The sequence below is a fragment of the Lonchura striata genome, chromosome 2, assembly GCF_046129695.1.
Source record: "Lonchura striata isolate bLonStr1 chromosome 2, bLonStr1.mat, whole genome shotgun sequence".
NCBI classification, from domain to species: domain Eukaryota; kingdom Metazoa; phylum Chordata; class Aves; order Passeriformes; family Estrildidae; genus Lonchura; species Lonchura striata.
This window is the reverse complement of record NC_134604.1, coordinates 41,718,674-41,737,249: the sequence shown is the minus strand read 5'-3', so window position 1 is coordinate 41,737,249 and position 18,576 is coordinate 41,718,674. Positions and strand designations below refer to the sequence as shown.

The window sequence follows — 18,576 nt, the reverse complement described above, 5'->3', positions numbered from 1 at the left end:
TTGAAACAAACACTTTAGGCATTTCAAAACCTGATTGTGCTGAGTTCCTCCCATAAATTGTAACAATTGAACTTCTATAGATAAAAACAATCCAATACAAGTACCAAAGAACCCTGTCCTGTGATCTTATGAGTACCTTAAGCAAAGTTGCTTTGAAAGTAATCTAAAAAGTTAAATCTTAAAATTCACTCCTTCAGCTGGAGGAAAAAGAGCTGGCAAATCTAAGCAGGTAATTGCTGTAGAAAAGCAGGATACAATCTTTCTATGCAAATTCACTCTCAGTTGTAAATAGTTTTCTAGTCTAATTAAGGACTCAACCCTTCCCCACCCATCTAATATAAAACCACCTTTTGTAAATACACTTGTCCCTAATATGTTCCACAGGGCCAACAAACTCAAGCACTAGAAAAGTTGTTGGGATGATGCCTACACTAAAAAAATCCACCCCCAGAACTCTGCCCTCAAGGTGGTGGCAATATCCTGTTCTTACTTTGCTTTGGATAAAGCAGTAGTATGGAATGCTGGAAGTAATTTTAGACTTATTTGGAACTTGGTAATTCCATTCAGACGCCTGGTTGCAAATGGCAATTCAGTGCAAAGTAGGTTGAATATTAACGCCAAAAAGAACTTTCTTGAACATAAGAGCTTAACCTCAAGTCATTAAGGAGATGACCTGTAAGATATCCAAGTGATTCTGTCTGTAGGTGGCTTGACTGAATTTAATAAATAATTCAGGAAAAGCCAAGCAAATTCAAGAAGCCATTACACACTACAAGCAACAGTGTCTTGAAATCATGAGTAATCTGACACCTACCTTCTCAGATTCCTGATGAACCTCCAAAAGGCAATGTCCTAACCTGGAGACTGCCAAGTCCATAGACTGATTGTCAAGATGTGTCTGTATATACTGTAGGCATGTATAAAGCTCCTATGCAGTTTTTTTGTTGGTTTAAATTTATTTATTTGAATAGAGAGAGCATTGTATCCACAGCATGCACCATTAAAAATGGAATCATCGTTATTTTTTTCCTTTTTTTTTCTGTAGTTTTATATACTAATTTCCCAGTACAGATCTATTTGCTGCTTTGAATTATTGGATGCTTGTCCCCTGACAAGCTCTCCAAGAGGGTAGAGCAAATGCCAACTGAAAAGCATTGTACATGTGGATGCCCAGTATGAGAAAAAAAGAAGACTAAGCTTCTGGCATCACTGCTCAACTAAAACAAAAAGGAAAACATAGCAGTGGACTCTAGCAAACAACTTATTAGCATTCTGCATTTCTTTGTTTGGTTTTGAGCTCTTTCTCTCTAGTACATTTGAATCCATTTTTCAAAATTTAACTCAAAACTAACTACTGTAAACAACATAACTGCCAGGTATGAGCTAACAATTCTGTAGATGGTTTGTTGAAAGTAATTTAATAATCCCATGAACGACTTGTGTGAGTCAGCAAAGATCACGAGCCCCAACTGTAAGCACCAAGAGAAGAATTCAGTGCCCACAAGAAAGGATACCACATTTTAGAACTTTTGACCTATTCTTTGTAGCTCAATTAATAATGATTTCATAAATCATCATAATCCTATTACATTCTTAAATCAATCATCTGATGCTACCTGAAACATCTGTCATAACATTATTCTCTGCAGGGAAGAAAATCCCAAACTTCAAAACCCACAGTCTCGGAGTGAAAAACATATGCTTTTCAGTGCCCTTTCCTAAACAGCATTTGATAATAAAACACAGATACTAAAATAACATTCCAGAATATTATAATGTGTTTGTTTGTTTGTTTTTAATTCTGAAGACAATGGTGTTATACTGTAGATATTAGATTTCACAGGTATATAATTAGCCACAATACATAATAGACATGAACTTGTTAAAGGCACAAGAAAAAATTCCGTTGAGTTAATAATGTTTATTATTTTCATCTCTAGCACCCGTAAACCAGATAAAAGACACAGAATAAAAGAGGATCAAAACAGGGAAATTCTTAGGCAGAGATCCAGGTGACACAAGTTGGACAATACTAGGAGGAGCTGGGCAAACCTTCTCCTTGCAAAATTTATGCCTGCAGTGTATATTGAGGAAAAAGTTAATCATTAAAAACATAGTTTTTGCAGCTGTCCTATCCATGTAAAATTCTATGTTACCTATAACATTTGAATCATGCGTCCATTTTACACAAAACTCCCACTCAGCAATATAAATGGCTGACCTCCTTCACTGTCAATCTTAAGTATTTAATTTTTGTCAAAACTCTTACAAAGAGGGTTGAGAGCATGGTGATATGTCTAAAAAGCAAACGGCAAAGTGTTATCATGTGTTTTTATTTCTGAGGAAAACACAATTGTTAAATTAGGAAAGCAGCATCCTCTTCTCAGACTAAGGGCAAGTTACACAGAACTTTCATTACGGTGGCTTTTCAGTGTTATTAATTCACTGTCACTCGTTATTTTTGCATGGAAAATGCCATCTTCTGCAAAACTTTTCAGTTGTACAAAACAACTTCACTGAATCACATGCAACTGGAGCTAATAACCATGTTCTACCATCAAATAGTCATGCATTGCTGCAGATCACATGCTTCCACAAGCATTCCAAACCACAGGAAGAAACAAAACCAGCAATTGTTGCTAGCTTGTTTAATTTTTTAATGAGAAAAACTAGTAAAGATGTGGACCACTGTTTCCCAAACCAACTTTGCTGGCAAAATTATTAAAAACTGAAAAAGGTTTTATAGCTTGAATCCTGTGATGTTCACAGTTAAAAAACCAATCAAAAACATAAGAGTGTAGATGATTTGAGGAAAAGGCAGTCTGCTTATCCAAGAAAGTCACAGAAATTCCTTACAACTCATGCATAAAATGACTCTAAACTAGGCATGGTAAATCTGAAAGTGACTATGAAGATAAATCTGGCTAACTTGCAGCAAAATGAAAAAACTACCTAAAATGCATTATACAGCCATAGACACAGATAAGATTTTTTTTGTCAAAGAACACATCTTTTATGCAAAAATCAAATCCTTGTAAATAGAAGATACTAAATCATCAAAATTAGAAATCAAAGATAGGAATTAAAAAAAACAAACTAACCCAAATAAATAAATCACTGGATTAAATAGGAGATGGATTAAAGTAAGTATGAAGAACACCACCATAATTCTGTTTATGTGGAGTGTGTCATGAAGCTTAACTAAAATTACTTCTTATGTATTTTATGTAATGGGCTTACTGGAATAAATAAGTTATATTAAAAGAGCAACTAAAAATGAACGGGTTATAGGAAATGTAAATAAAACTACTCGTATTAGATCTCAGACTGGAAAGCAAAAAAAAATCCAAAAAAACCCATTGTGCTTAGTTACTAAAGAGAGACCCTCAACTCCAGTATTGCCTCAAAAATTGTTAATGGAGCTATCAATTCAATTCCAAATATTTTTTTATTGGTAAGAAAAAAAAAGGGGGAAAAATAAATCACTTATATTTAATGCTAAAAGCATCTCAACCTTTTTTTAAAGAAAATACTTAAATATTCACATCCTGACAGAACAAGTCTTGTTCAGAGGTGAATTCCCAGTGCTGAGGTGTATTAATGTAGATTTTCAATGCTAAGCTTGAAATAGAAATGTAGTCCTTACAATAAGCCCCTATACATATATATAGGGTTTTACAAATGTTATCAAGTCAGAATATCACTGCAGACTGAAGTAGAACTCACTGGTCTGCATGGTTGTAGACATTTTTAGAAAAAGGAGGTGAAAGCAGAAGGAGCTAAAGAGCAGGATTCATCTATACAAAGCTGTCTTTGATGATAAGCAAACACCTATCTTGTTGGGGCATGTTAAAGATATGGATAAATTCTAGGTCACTGCTCTAGGGAGACCAAAAATTGAGCCTTACCCTATATAAGTACACAATATCATTCAAGCTCTGTTAGACTTGAATTTGATTCCTGTCGGTTTACCTTTTACTCTTACAAGCTTCTTTGATGTACATGACAATCCATCAGGCAATTGGTCCTTTAGAAGCTAGAAATCCCTTCTTTGAAGCTTCAAGGGAAATAAATCAGCTGTCAAGCTTCATGAACTGTGTTTTTTTCCTGAACAGTTTTGAATGCCTGTTTAATGTCCAAACAATAAAATGTCTTTTCATTGCTACATTTAGGTTACAAGTAAAATGAATATTGTCTTTGTTCTCAGTCACCTGATTTTAAATGCAAAAAAATGTCTTTTAAAAAGTTATTGACCAAATCTAAGACATATAACTGAGATACTGCAGATTTAGTTTAAAAATAGACATATACAATATAACTTTTACAGCCAAGAAATAATATGTAGCATGACAAAAAGTACATGCACACCATTTCTCTTTCCAAAGTGGACACACCTGAAGAATGCATGAGCTTTTACACCTGAGTAGCAGCAGGTCAGTGATTTCACTCCCCTACTTTTAATTGCCAGTAAAATTAAAGCTCCTCTCCCACTCCCTGCCAGGAGTTAGTGGAAGACCGTGACCAAATACCAGTCATCTCAGATGACGGTTTTCTGACTGCCACAATATTGTAGGGTGCGGATGAGGCAAACCTTGCAAGTGAAAACAAGCAGTTCAGACCTCCTGTCCAATGACTCAGTCAGGAAAAGGAAAAACTGAAGGGAGAGGAGACTTGAAAATAGACCATAATAATAGATACACTTGGAAAAGACTAAATCCGAGTTTCCTCTCTGCATTACATAGATCTTCTTCAAAAAATACCAACAAGTCCTACATTCCCTCTTGTACTGCCAAATTATTTATTTTTAGAAGCCACTACTCTTTAAGAACCATCTGACTTCCTCTCAGATGTTTTAGGAGATGCATGGAGGCCATGTGGTATGTAAGACTCATGATACTGAACCTAGCCTTTCTGAAGATGGATTGTAATCCAAATTTCTTACCAGTGGGGGTTAGCACTCCAGCTGATGTGCTACTGTGTAAAAGCATCACTACAACTGCAGCAATATCTTGCAGTAAAGAGTGGCTGAATTTCTGAACCCTGGAAACATTTCCAGGATTAGTCTGCTGAGGGAGGAGTATTTTGATGACATTAAAGAGGCTTACATTCAAGACGAGTTGAGCTGTTCAGCTCTGCAAATGCAGAATTTCTGGTGTGTACAGAGACAGAACAATAAGTAGCTAGTAAATTATCTTGGCAAAAGTTCAGCCAACCATATACTCAGGAATGCACAAGTTGTAATGAACATGTTCCTCTTTTTAGACCTTTAAATACTTCCTGTGTATTACAACACACTTTGGTGGTTTTTTTTCAGACTTATTATACCATAAAGAACTTGCATGCCTTTCAGTAACTCACTGAAAACTGACTGAAACATAAAAGTAGCAGCAGAATTTACAAGATGCACAGTTGACTCAGTTGACAAAAGTACTGTTGAATACTTTCCAGTACAATAAAGCAAGCTATGGTATGAAGACGTAGTTTTTTGACACGCATTTTTAAAGTTTTGCATGGTTTCTATTTATTGAAATTTTTCTGGTTTTGTGACATGAACTATTAAAAAACAACTGTGAAATCCCCCACTGTATTTCTGATAACACGCTATAAGAAACTATAAAAATGTTACTGCCAGTAATGCAAAGAGAATACTTACCAATATTAATTTCATCATCAGTTTCAGCATCTCCAATACACTCAAACTGAAAATCTTGTAAAGACTGTGAAAATTTTTGTACTGCCATGGATAAATCTAGAATTCAAGAAAAAAGAAAAAAAAAAAAAACAAATCAGAATTACTCCACTAGAACTTCACTGGAGCAAGGCATCATGCATTTCTGCATTAAGTATTTTTTCTGCTTACAGTTTTCTTTCTAGTATCTTTTTCGGACATTAATTTTAAAATCACCATCACCTTTGCAAAATCAAATACATGAGATATCCTAGACACCTATGAAAGAGGCTGATGCAAGATTTCTAACATTAATACATGTATCACATTGACAACTACAGAACTTTTATGCATCTTGAAAAACAATAAATAGTATAAGAAATTGATGTCTAGTGATGAATTACATATGTAAATATATCACTCTTTAAAACTTCAATATTAGTTCGTAGAATAAAATAAAGCTCATGACAGTTTTTTTCATTAACATTATCAAAATAATTACATTGTAATTATTCTGATACACCATACTGTAAAGTGTTCTAGTTAAAAACCTTTCTAAAAAGAAATTGAAGAGAAAAAAAAAAAACAAACCACAAGCGCTTGCCAATCAACATGGATTATGAGCACTATTTTCACTGAATTTCACAAAGTAATCCAAACTTTATAGTGCAGAATTTCATGATAATTGTACACAAAAAAATACAGAATATCAACCACATAAATATGTTATCTTATTTTCATTTTTTAGAAATACTAATGGCAAAAGGAGAAATGAATGTGATAATGGATAGATTTGGTCAAGACTTAAAACCACCACCAGTCCAGATGAGCCCAGAAAACCAACAATTTTCTGCATCCTGGAGGCTGTATCTATGGCACCTATTTTGATGCTAGGAAAATTAACAATTAAGAATCTAACTTCTGCTAAATCTAAGGGAAATTCATGGTAAAGGGTAAGCCATGAATGAAAGTCAAATCACAAATTGTTTTTCAAAAGCATCACATATCTCCTTCACCCTTGGGAACGGTGAAAAGCTCTCTGGACATGGTCCTGGGCAACTGGCCCTGCTTGAGCAAGGCAGTTGGACCAGATGACTTCCATGGGTCTCTTCCAGCCTCAGTCATTTTGTGATTCTGTGATTTATTTACCCTCTATTATTGTAAAGCCATAAATACTCATTCACTCAGTGCTGGACATAAAACTAAGAGGGTTAACCTTCTTTCAGGCAGGAATAAAACATAACATATAAATATACAAATTGGCCTAATATCCAAAATCAACACACAAACAACTCCCATACACACAAAGCATGATTAAGTTTGAATGATCTCCAACAGTAGGAACCATTCTACTATCCTAAATGAAATAAGAATTGAAAAATGATTGAAATAAAGATTTTAAACACCTCCAAACAAAAATCCACTAAATAAGATGACTGTTTTAAAAAAAAAAAAATTAATTAAAGGTAATCCCTATTAAGCAAGAGAATCTCTTCCTGGATTTTACACTGCCCAGAATTTACTCAGTGCTTGTTCCTCTTGTATTTTTATAGGTAGCTATAGAGTACAGCAGTCCAAAAAGAGATCCAGACAATACAGACATTAACAGATTTTTTTTTCTTCTATTAGCAGGGAATTCTGTATGCATATCTGATAAATAACTAAGACGTAAAGAGCTGGGTAAACAAATTGTGTATCTTTCTGATAAAGCACATGGAAAACATGAAAGAATGCTACCCACATTTATTGCATCCTTTACTGTACATTTCCTACTGCACTGTACATGAAGATTATATTATTAAGTGTATTACCAAACTGAATGCTAAATAAGAAGTGCTTCCTACTGTTTGTATAAATGAAAACAAAATAATTTTTATAAGATGAAGGACTGTGTTTTATGCAAATACAGCCTCTTTCATAGCTAAGTAAATAACTATTTTACATTTCTTAGAAAGATCTAAACTTGAATTTGTCACAGTAGTATATTTTAAGTTTAAAGGGAAGAAACACAGTTTTATTACTTACTCTTTCACCAAGTTACTACACTGAGTCCCAAACCGTTCTACAAAATTGCTGTATGGCAACTGATGACAAAAGGAATTACATGGCCTTAATGTAATTGAATGAAAAAGTTTCTATATTGCAAGTACATTGGAATGTAAAAATTAACTCTTGCTAATAGGCATGGAGATTTATTTCCTTTGCAAAATATAATAACTGCCCATGATGAACAGCATCTCTGTGAATGTGAAAGGAAATGAGGGAGCATGGGCTCTCCCCTATCATTCTTCCACACGTGCAGGATTTGGTGGAATAAATGTCAAAGGAAAGGAAAATAAATGTTAAAAATACCAAAAGTGGAGTCTCCATTTAATATCCTGGATTATTGATATATGATGCCAATCTTTCTTTCATTGTGGCAGCAAATCAGACACAGCTTATACATTTTGAACCTGAAGGAGGTATGATTAACTAGTTCAGAAATAGTGGGTATGAAGAATTAAGAAGCTTATGAGATAACTTGAGAGAGTTGTGTAGCAAGATACCATTTGGAGATATCTGCCTCTACATGAGGCCCATCCTAATACCTTGAGAGTATTAGACAATACCATAATGAGACTGAAGTTGTTCAATGTAGCAAAGAATAAAAAGAAGTTCAAGGGTCAGATGTTTCCTGTAACACTAATTTACAGTTCTGTACGAAGTTAATCTAACCCGAAAAGATAAATAAAGTCTATTCTACAGAAAATTACAGCTGACTTGGATTGCTTCCTAAAGGCTGAAATAGGAGTTACTCTCTAAGACTCTGATATTGCAGTTGAATCACCAATATTGGACCAAGTGGTGCTACTTTGTTGTATTTATTACCTTCCTAGGAGCATCATCACTTTAAATTATTATAAAATTATAAACCCAGTCACAGAAAGGAGTAGCTGTGCAGTAAGCATATCTTTTCTGAACGATACCAAGATTCAAAATTGAATTAAAATGGATTTAAGAGCAACTATCTCAAATCAAGAAGAGGCAAATGATGGACAAAAAAAATGAAAAGAGTAGACAGAGCAGAGACCTTGCCCAGTTTTACAAGATGCCATTTATCCCTGTATATCCCAAAGTCTTAATGTCACTGACAGTCCTCAATGCATGCTGCTGCTTCTAAAAGGAAGATAATCACCACAAAAATCATCTTTTTAGAATCTGTGGCGTTATTCAGCATTGCCCTTACTCAGCAAGTAGATTGTAAAGTCATGTCCCTCTTTTCATTAAATCCACATGAACTAGGAGATTCACTTAGGACAGAAATTTTCCTTCAAGCAGAGACAACTGATCTTCTAAGTTAATATAAAAACCTCACCAGATTTACTGATTGGCAGTACAAATCTATCATCCAGAGAAGGATGGCTGCTCAAAAGCCTCAATGAGCTCACAAATGTTGTTGCCCCTGATCTTCTGCAGGCACTCAAATGAAGTAATCTCTCTGGGTGCCAGCAAAAGAAGGACTGATAACCCTCATTTACCAGAGGGTTAATATGTATTTTCTGAGAGTACTCACCTCTACCATTTGTTCCTTGCTTTTTCCGATTCCAAAGAAGGATTCAGTTCCATTTTGCAGTGAGGCACATAGTCAAGAGTAGCCATCTACACACCACATACTGTCAGTGCAAGGAGATAATTGTGACAGAGTTGCCTGTTTTAGTCAGGGCTGCAGCAAGTCAATGGGCCAACAAGATTTTTTTTTTGTGGAGCTGACAGAGGAAGTACTAAAGAAGTTACCACACTGTGACCGGAAATAATAAAAGGATAATTCCAACAAAGCATAACCACAACAAAGTAATATAACTTTGTATATGTATTGCAGTATTGCAAATGGATACATACAATACCAACCATCAGTACCATAATGCTAAGGAAAGAATAATAAAAGTCATCGTCCATTCAAGAAAGTCACCAAGAAATCATGAAATGCACTACTCTATTGTACTTCTCCCTGAAGTTTTATATATTTGATTAATCTACTTAACACACATTTTTCAATTTAAAAAAGCAAAAAAATCCTCTGGATTATTCTAGAAGGCAGGTTTATTTAAGACTCAGTTTCTTTGAAATTGCCAAAGAGAAGTATGTCATATGAACTGCAATATATTAACTTATTTTAGGTATCAGGGCCTTACAGCTAAATATAGGATGATAAAACTATGATTCAGACCCTTTTTATAACCAGAATTGTTCTTCCACTTTCTTGTCCTAGATTTGTTAAACAAATCATAAAATAATTTCTTATTTAGAGTCTTGAGGAGGAGGAGAGAACAATACATTGCAACAATGTGATGAAATGACCAATGCTATTTCCCAAAGGATGAAAAAATAAGTGTATGCTTTGGCATGGCACAGCCTGTCAAAACAAGGACAAAGCCCTACAGATAAGGACACTTTAAAAGATTTCCACAAGTTGGTAAGAACAATTAATTTTTTATTGGGCTGGGAAGGTGGTCATTTGTTAGATTTTGCCAGTCTGGAAGAACAGCAGAAAGTCCAAACTTGTGACAAGGATCAGTCAATCTCCAAAAACAGAAACTTTGGACCATTTGCAGAGAACTCATATCCCTACCCTAGTAGCAGCCTGCAAGAAAGTGTTCTCAGCAAACACATCAAAGCCAAAATCTTTCCACTTGTTTGCTTACAAAGATGACTTCATTAACAAATGGAGTTCCAATAACCAATGTTCTTCCTGACTGATGTCAATCATCCTGGGAAAGCTTGGTATCATTCACTGGGTTAATAAAGAAAAACAGCAGTTGAAACCTAGTGAGAAGATTAAACATGCCTAAATGAAGTCCTGAGCACCAGCTGGAATGCAGTAAATGAGACTTCAAACAACAGACACTGGCTACTACAGTAACAGCAACATATCTGGCTATCTGACACAAAGCTAGTTATTACTCCATGGCTTCAAAGACAGCAGAAGCAAAGGGTTGATGATTGACCAAGCAGGATATTAGAGGCAATCCTTCAGTCAGCTGAATTTCAGGACAGCAGAGGACTGGAAAGGAGACCATGTACAGTCACCTTTGGTGCATCAAACCTTTGGGGAAGTATGAGTCCACCACCAGATATGACTAAATGCATCGTGGTGCTCTGTTTGATGAGATACTTCATTTGGTCATGCACTGACATACAAGTTTATTAAAACTCAAGCTATTTCAGAAAAACTCAGCATTAAGGCATTGTAATATGTAAATAAAACACAGTAGAAATTGAACAATATTGCCAGAGTACTTGATAAAACAGCATGCTAAAATGCAGAGAAACATTAATTGACTTCTACTCCTCAATACCTGAAAATGAGTCATTATTATGGTTATTTTTAATTGCATTCCAAATAGATTTATTTTCTTGATTTACTTCTTAAACAACTCTCATTCTATAAACAATTGTTCAGGCTAAGTTATCTAAATATTTAAGCAGTTTTTATATGAGAGACATTATTATTATTATGAAATAGCAGCTATGAGCATGATTTGCAGTATTCTTACCACATTAAATGCAAGAAGCAAGGAAGCATTTAAAAATTCATAAATGTGAAAAAAGGGTTTTCAGTATTACAAATATAAATCTGTAAAACACTATTTATTCAGGAAAATGCTTGTGAGATACATGTCTCCTTAAACAGTTCATGACATGCTCTTCTGCAGTGAAGATGAAGAGGGAACTTCCTTGGCTTTGTTATTTTATGAGGGAATGAGCTTCAAGGATTCGGGCTATATCAAGAGCCAGAAATAAGCCAGAGGAACAAGAACACCCCACTGAGAAGCACTGAACTTCAACAGCTTCTGTGTTTGCTACAGTCAATTTGATTGTAAGTAGAACATGTCACAGTAGGATATCTTTTTCCACACCATAGACTGTAAACACAGAAGTTGGAAGTACAATTATGTTTAGGCAATATGAATGATTAAGCAGTTAAAAGCAGTGATCATACAAGATTGCATACATGACTACTGTATTTCAAATTTCTTCCTGGCTTAAGGGCTTTCTCATTAAAACTTCCAGCTTCACAGTATTAGATCCTAATTAAGAGAAAGGCATTTTTCTTTGCAATTTTTGCCTTTCCACTCTTCATTGCTTAGTAATAATTTAAAATGAAAAATAAATTATTATCAATGGTTTTAGGTAATTATCACATTTAGAAAAATCTTCTTGCTCATAACATATATAGTAGCAGGTTGGCACAAATAAAGGGACCGGAAAATGTCTTACAAATCAGCCCAAAGCATCAATCCTAAGCCTGGAAATGTTGGCACATATGCCGGTAATGAAATTAGTTCTTTCAACTGCATATGAAAAGAATTCTGGGGTTTGCTGACAGGACAGGTAATCCCAATTTAATAAAACTTCACTGCCATAACATGTCCAGATCACCTATAGTTAGAGAACAATTTAGTGCACGTTAACATGCCTTCTAAACACTGACAAAAAGATCTGTAGAGTCAGCTGATACAGTTTCTGATGTCTTTAGTTTCATGGCTTTCTTTGTCCTTCCTTTAGTCCTTCCTTTGCATGGAATATTTTCCATGGTATTTCTATTTGTAGAAGTGTATTTGATGAAATTATTTACACACACTTATTATTCTTTACTTCTCAGCTGAGTTAATTTCCTGATCACATTAACTTTTCTGATTGCATAAGAAAAAAAAAAAAGACACAAGGAAGAAAAAAATCCTCTCCTCTTATGAGTGACATTTTGACATTTTACCCAAATTCAGCAGAAGAATTTAATTTGCAAAACACAGGGCAGGCTGGCACAGAGTAAAGCCTATCTGCAAGGGCTGATGGAACTAATGCTGGCCACTTGCCACAATGCTTTTTTAAAGAATCCACAGGAAAACACCACAAGGGGATAGAGAATCCAGTACCCAGTGCCAGAGATTTTGCAGCTCTAGGGCCACTGCTCTGTATTGACACAGTCTTTCATTGTTGCTCTCAATAAACTCTTTATTCCCTTTATTTGCCAGCTTCATCAGTGCATATTCTTTGCCAACTTGCTATTCATAGAACAATAATAAGCAACTAAAACAAACAACTCTCTACCAACTCCCTACCCCTAAAATCCCACATTACATTTTTACCTTAGGGTCTATGCTTTGCTCTTAATTTCAGGGAAGCTAATTTCTTCCCACAATCTCCAGGGAAAGGACATCAGGAGAATATGTCAACATGTAGCCCATGCATTGCCGCATTCCTCTGCGGTTACATAAGGCACTGAAATTTTTCAGTGTCGTTCTCTTACTCATGAATATTTCCATGAGAAAAATGCACAATTTACTTTCCCATTCTAGAAAGCGTTGAGAAATCCCCTTGATCAAATGCAACAAAATCCCCATTTTCTTAACACTATGAGGCAGGGGTTACTGAAAAGTCTGTATGTTCTATAAACTTCATAGCTATTCATACCAACACTGTTCAGCCACAACTTCCTTATGCTAGACACTTGTGCAATACTTTGGTTATTCTTAGTACTTCTCTACAGTTAGGAACTAAGTCTAATTCTTGTGTCTTGAGGACACTCCAAGAACACAACACTGATGTTTAATGAGAGGGGGATTTTTACACCAGATTTGCATGGTTACTTGATAAAAACATACTAAAACTTCCCTGAAAAGTAACTGTTGAACCAAATAATATTATACAGACAAAAAACAATATTGATCATGTTCTATCCCTCTTTTCACTACTCCTCCCCTTACCCCACTCACTTCATGTGTCGATGTGGAAACCTATCCTTACTCACATAATCAGAACAGAAAGACATGAACTTTAGTTTAGTATACAAAATCTGTAAAGTCTATAAAATTACTAACGTGTTTTGACTTTGCCTAATTATAAAGATATAAATTAATACAAATGCACCTAAAAATTTATTACGTCCTATAACCCTTAATGTGGAGGACACAATACAGTATATACTGCTCATCTGTTTCTCTGAAGTTAAAGCATGTATGTAACTTCATAGCTCTTTCTCATATTGATGTCATTTTGTTTCAATACTCCCAACATTTTTGTATTTTATTTCTCATTACCTCATTCTACAAAATCTTTTCTCAATATTTTAGTTTATAAGACTGTTTAACAATACTGATGCTTTTGATTAGAAAAAAACTGACTTTGCTGGGAATTACCATGGTTTAAACCTTTCAATTATCAAACCATATTAACAGAATTGCACCTTACAATGACTAATCACATGGTACAAGGCAGAACAGAAAATTTTCCTTTGCCACCACTGCAATTTTTTACAGTCTTTTTCCAGAAATATGGCTACAATTTTCAGAAAGCATTTGTTTTCATTTTATTTCTGAAATTGTAAAGATTGGCTGTAGGGTATAACCCAGTACTATTTCTAGCATATTATTATACTTTTCTAAATTACATTCAACCAAAACATTTCTATACAATGACAGTTTTGCAGATATGCTTATTGTCATCCTGTATACTTTTTGACCAAAATTCATTGTAAAGGCCTGAAATATTCCAACATTTCTTCTGTCTTGGAGAATAAATCTTAGAAAACTAGCATATTTCCCTACTTTTTTTTCTGTTCTCAAATAATTAAATATCATTACTAACTCATCTGCACTCTCAGTATTTTCCCTGTGTGTTGATAAAAGCACTTTGTAGTTCTCTGTCAGGAAGGTCTCAAAGATTCCTAAACTTTTATCCCTGCAAACTTGCTTTGACCCTCAACATATTTTCTCTTGCTCCTTGTGGGGATTTTAAATGCTCTTTCATGATCTTCCACATTCTTCCCCCACCCCATAGATGTTTATTTCCCAGAACAGTGTCAGACTTTTCCAGAGAGTTGGGTCCACATTCCAATATTCTCCCCCCAGACTCCTCCAATGAAACATGGTTTACCAGGCATGCTACGTCATTTCTCACTCCTCCTGGCACATCTTAGTGACACTGAGCAGGCAGAGAAGCACCACAAAAAAGAGGACAAGGAAACTAAGAGCAGATGCTGCCAGAGGTTGAAAAAGCAGAGAGTGATTTCCTGTTTGGCAGCTAGGGAGTTGCCAGAAAAAACATGGGAATTCCCAGAGTTTTAGTGCAATGTAAGGTATTGGTCCATCAGATGATCTTACAGTAGCACTTGAAAAGACATTTTTCTCTGTTCTTAATCTTACCATGCACCCAAAGAAATTTTAAAAATACATGTGCTTATTTGCAGACAAAGAAATATACAATATAATATCAGAATATAATTAAAGTGTATGCTGCAACACACTCTTAAGGAGCCAGAGTTCTGACTATCTAACCAAGAAAGGTTCTGCCAGTTCATTGCTGTGCACATGTAGAATGAGATACAATGTCCCCACTACCACCCCTACCCAAATATCTATCCAGAGGAAAAAATAAAAAATAGGATTATTTCTGGTATGAACAGGGAGCTCTAAGAAGCTGCTTCTATGAAATCAAGAATAAATCACTGCAGCAGTGATCATGCAGATCCTGAGCTGTAAAAAATTCTGCAATATATCTTTCAATGCTTTTATGTTCCATGATTTTTACATTAAGTAGATTCTCCTGTTCTGTGAAGAGAGCTGCTTAAAGGAGGATCGGTCCCACTGGCCTGCGCTGGATGGCGGGGGAGGGATGAAAGGAATGAAAGCACTTATCAAGGCATTTGTAAGTAGCGAGCTCTTGGAACAACATTAGAGTTGAGGGTCATGGGAAACAGAAGCATTGCTCACCCTTCTTCCTGGCAAAGTTTTCTATGCTTGGGCAACAAAGTAAAATGTGTTGTAAGACCAGAAGGAGGAGGAGAGAGGAAAAAATTAAAATGTGTATATTTAGCTTATTTAAAAAAGAAAATATTACCACTTGGCTTTAAAGGAAATGAAACACTTTCCATATGAAATTCTTTCAGGCTCTTAAAGCTCAGGAATACAATGCTTGATTAGATTCTTTTGATCAGAGAAGTAATATCACAGTCACATGTACTTCAGTACTGCACTTAACAGGAGTGGGGGTGTGAGAGTTCTAACACACATACACAAACAGATGTAACATTTGTTTAGAGAGTCAGATATGCACTTCCACATATGGAGGGCAGAACTGAGATTCCTAATCTAGAAGGATTTTGTTCAGTGACATTAAATGTCACTAAATGTCTTGACCAAACTTGGCCTAAATTAAGTTTTTTTCCATTCAGTCTACCATACAGCCAGTGCACTATTATACACTGCTTAGCTATATCTCATTTCTTAGGGAGAAAGGATACTAAACACATCAGTTTCATACAGCAAACAAGCTTAGCATGCTAGTTTATACTGTCCTCTCCCTTTAAAATATAAAACAATTCACAAGCTGCAGATATGAGAGCCATGAAAGCACTTAAAAGCCTTTTAAAGGTACATTTTTGAGGGTTTAAATTAAATCACTTGCAGTATCATAAATTCAAAAAACTGTCACCAAAATACCTATATTCTAAAAATGGGGGGGGGGGGGGGGGGGAGAGAATAACAGTCGAATGAAATATGCTTCATTAACTAATGAAATACACAACTACAAATCAGTTTCACCAGGTGAGGTCCTGCTTAAACAAGTCAGAATTAAGTGTTCCCAAGGAGTTTGGGGTTAACTCCAATTTCCATGAGAGTATTTCCTTAACACTTAGAGTGTTTGCATTTTACTTTCTGGATTTATTTCATTTAGCTAGACAGAATTAGAACTAACCCCTGTAAAAACCAGTATTAATTTGATGTTTCTTCCTATGTATGAAGCCCCTTCAAAGAATGGGATCTTTGTATTAAAAAAAAAAAAAAAAGAAATAACCCTCATACTCATTTTACTGGATTTTTTTCTTAACTTCTCAGACAAAATGAAGGAATTTCAGCAGAAGTGAAATAAGGACTTTCAGCAGAAGTCTGTCTAGTTTCTCTTAAGTCAACTAACTTGTAAGAAAGACAAACTAGCTTTCTACATAGCTCATGTACATTTTTTTTTTTTTTTCAAATTTTAATTCTCTGGAATTTTGTTCTATTTTTCTGTCACAAAAAAATTTAGGAACATATGAAAACATCCTCTTGTTATCTTCCTGTCAGTGATCTTCTTTAATTAACAATCTTACCATCCATTAGTACTAGTAGTGTTTATATTATGGCATGTGTAAGGAGTTCTGAACTAACTACTATCACAAACAAATGAGACCTTGCCATTAAAACAGATATAAAACAACTGAGTTTTTTTACTACTCTACACTCAGGCATAGTCAAGAAACATATTAAATTCTAGTAATTATTTGAAACTGGGGGAAGAGAGAAACATTATTAATGACAATCCATCAAGTCACAGGAGACCTGCATTTAAAAACCATACCCAGATTTTGTCTCACTCCTTGACACTGTCTCTTGATATCAAAGGTACAGGGAACTGAGGCAAAGGTATGTGGTAAGTAAATGGCAAGAATACCTTGTTTAAAGAAATGCACACACAGCAATCAGCCTGAAAGGGGTAACTGGGGAACTACAAGAGTTCTACAGAATGACAAGCAGTACAGAAATGATGGTTGTTTCCCAAGTGAAAAAAAAAGACTGTCAAACAGAACAAAAAGCAAGCTCAAAACAATTCAGGAAGATGATTTTTTTCTTAACATTTGTAGTTAAATAATGAATCTCACTATAACCGGATACTTTGGATATTAAAAATTTATGTGGGCTCAAAAAAGGACTACACAAGTTCACAGAAGAAAAATCCACTGAGAGCTATTAAAGACATAACTAACCCCTTGCTCAGGAAATCTTCGAGCCCCAAACCACTAGAGGCATTGGAAGCCTCACTACACTCTGCCTGCTATTTTTCTCTGCCTTAGACACCCAGTGCCATGTATGAGAGAAAAACAGAACCCACAGCACAGCACTCACCCGTATCTAAAGACAGGATGTAACACCAGCCTCATGTCCAACCCTGCACAGTTGTGCTTATGCTCTTTGTAGGAAGATTTGGACACATATTTTGTAATTGATTCAATGCCTCAAGACACTGATGACCACCACCTAGTAGGAGGTTATCACTGTCATGGATGAGCCAATCCATGGATAAGCCCTCTTTAGCCACCTATCCAGGGTCATCTGTTTGAGCAACAGGCATCAACAGGAGAAGGACCTGAGTTCACACTGAAAAAGTAAATATTATGAAAATGTTCTGTCTTCCCAGCTGAACCACAAGGAGATATTCTCCAGTGCATGGGCAATGGCAAGTAGATGAAAGCTGTATTATCTCCAACAGCTCCACAGCCAGAGGATGTGTGCCATTACACCTTTAGTTATATCACAAGGCTGTAATTCTTCCAGCAAGGACTTTTTTAGCTATTTGTACTATAAGGTAAACTAAGTATAAATTTTTATAGTTAAAATAACTTTATTAATAAATAAACAGCTGACAAAAAGTTGATTTGGACTACCAAGCCCAAATAGCTTCAATGAAGACTGATTATAAAGCTGAATTCCTTGCACAGGTATATTATCTTCACCCTCCTCCTTCAAAAACATTCCTAACTTATTCTTAGCATGAGGGCATTATGTCCACTATGTAGACAACTATTACATGACCCTTTTTTTTTTTCTCAGGGTTCAGTATTGCTCTTTCTTCCTCCCATTATTGCTCATTAACTAGTATCCAAGTCCAGTAATAAACGCAGAATTATCTCAGCCTTCAAGCAAGCCAAGTCTAGAAAAAATAAAAGAAGTAAATTTTTATATCATATCCAGCTTCCTTACCCTATTTACAGATGGAAATGCTGAAAGCAAGGCTGCCAAAGAGCACACATCCCAAACCCGTGATTAGGCAGGCCCTTCTAATTCCCAAGTCCTTGCCCATTATCCCAGATGCCATTCTGTTAGACCAGGAGA

At 35.4% G+C, this 18,576-nt stretch overlaps 1 protein-coding gene across 3 annotated transcripts in view; it reads right to left on the bottom strand.

Moving 5' to 3' along the window:
- ARHGAP42 (Rho GTPase activating protein 42) overlaps positions 1-18,576 on the bottom strand; it is a 139,135-nt gene that overhangs the window by 102,124 nt on the left and 18,435 nt on the right. For all 3 annotated transcript variants that reach the window (XM_021529328.2, XM_077781342.1, XM_021529329.2), the window contains exon 2: positions 5,654-5,749. In XM_021529328.2, the coding sequence (XP_021385003.2) occupies positions 5,654-5,749 (96 nt within the window). The remainder of the gene's footprint in view (positions 1-5,653; positions 5,750-18,576) is intronic.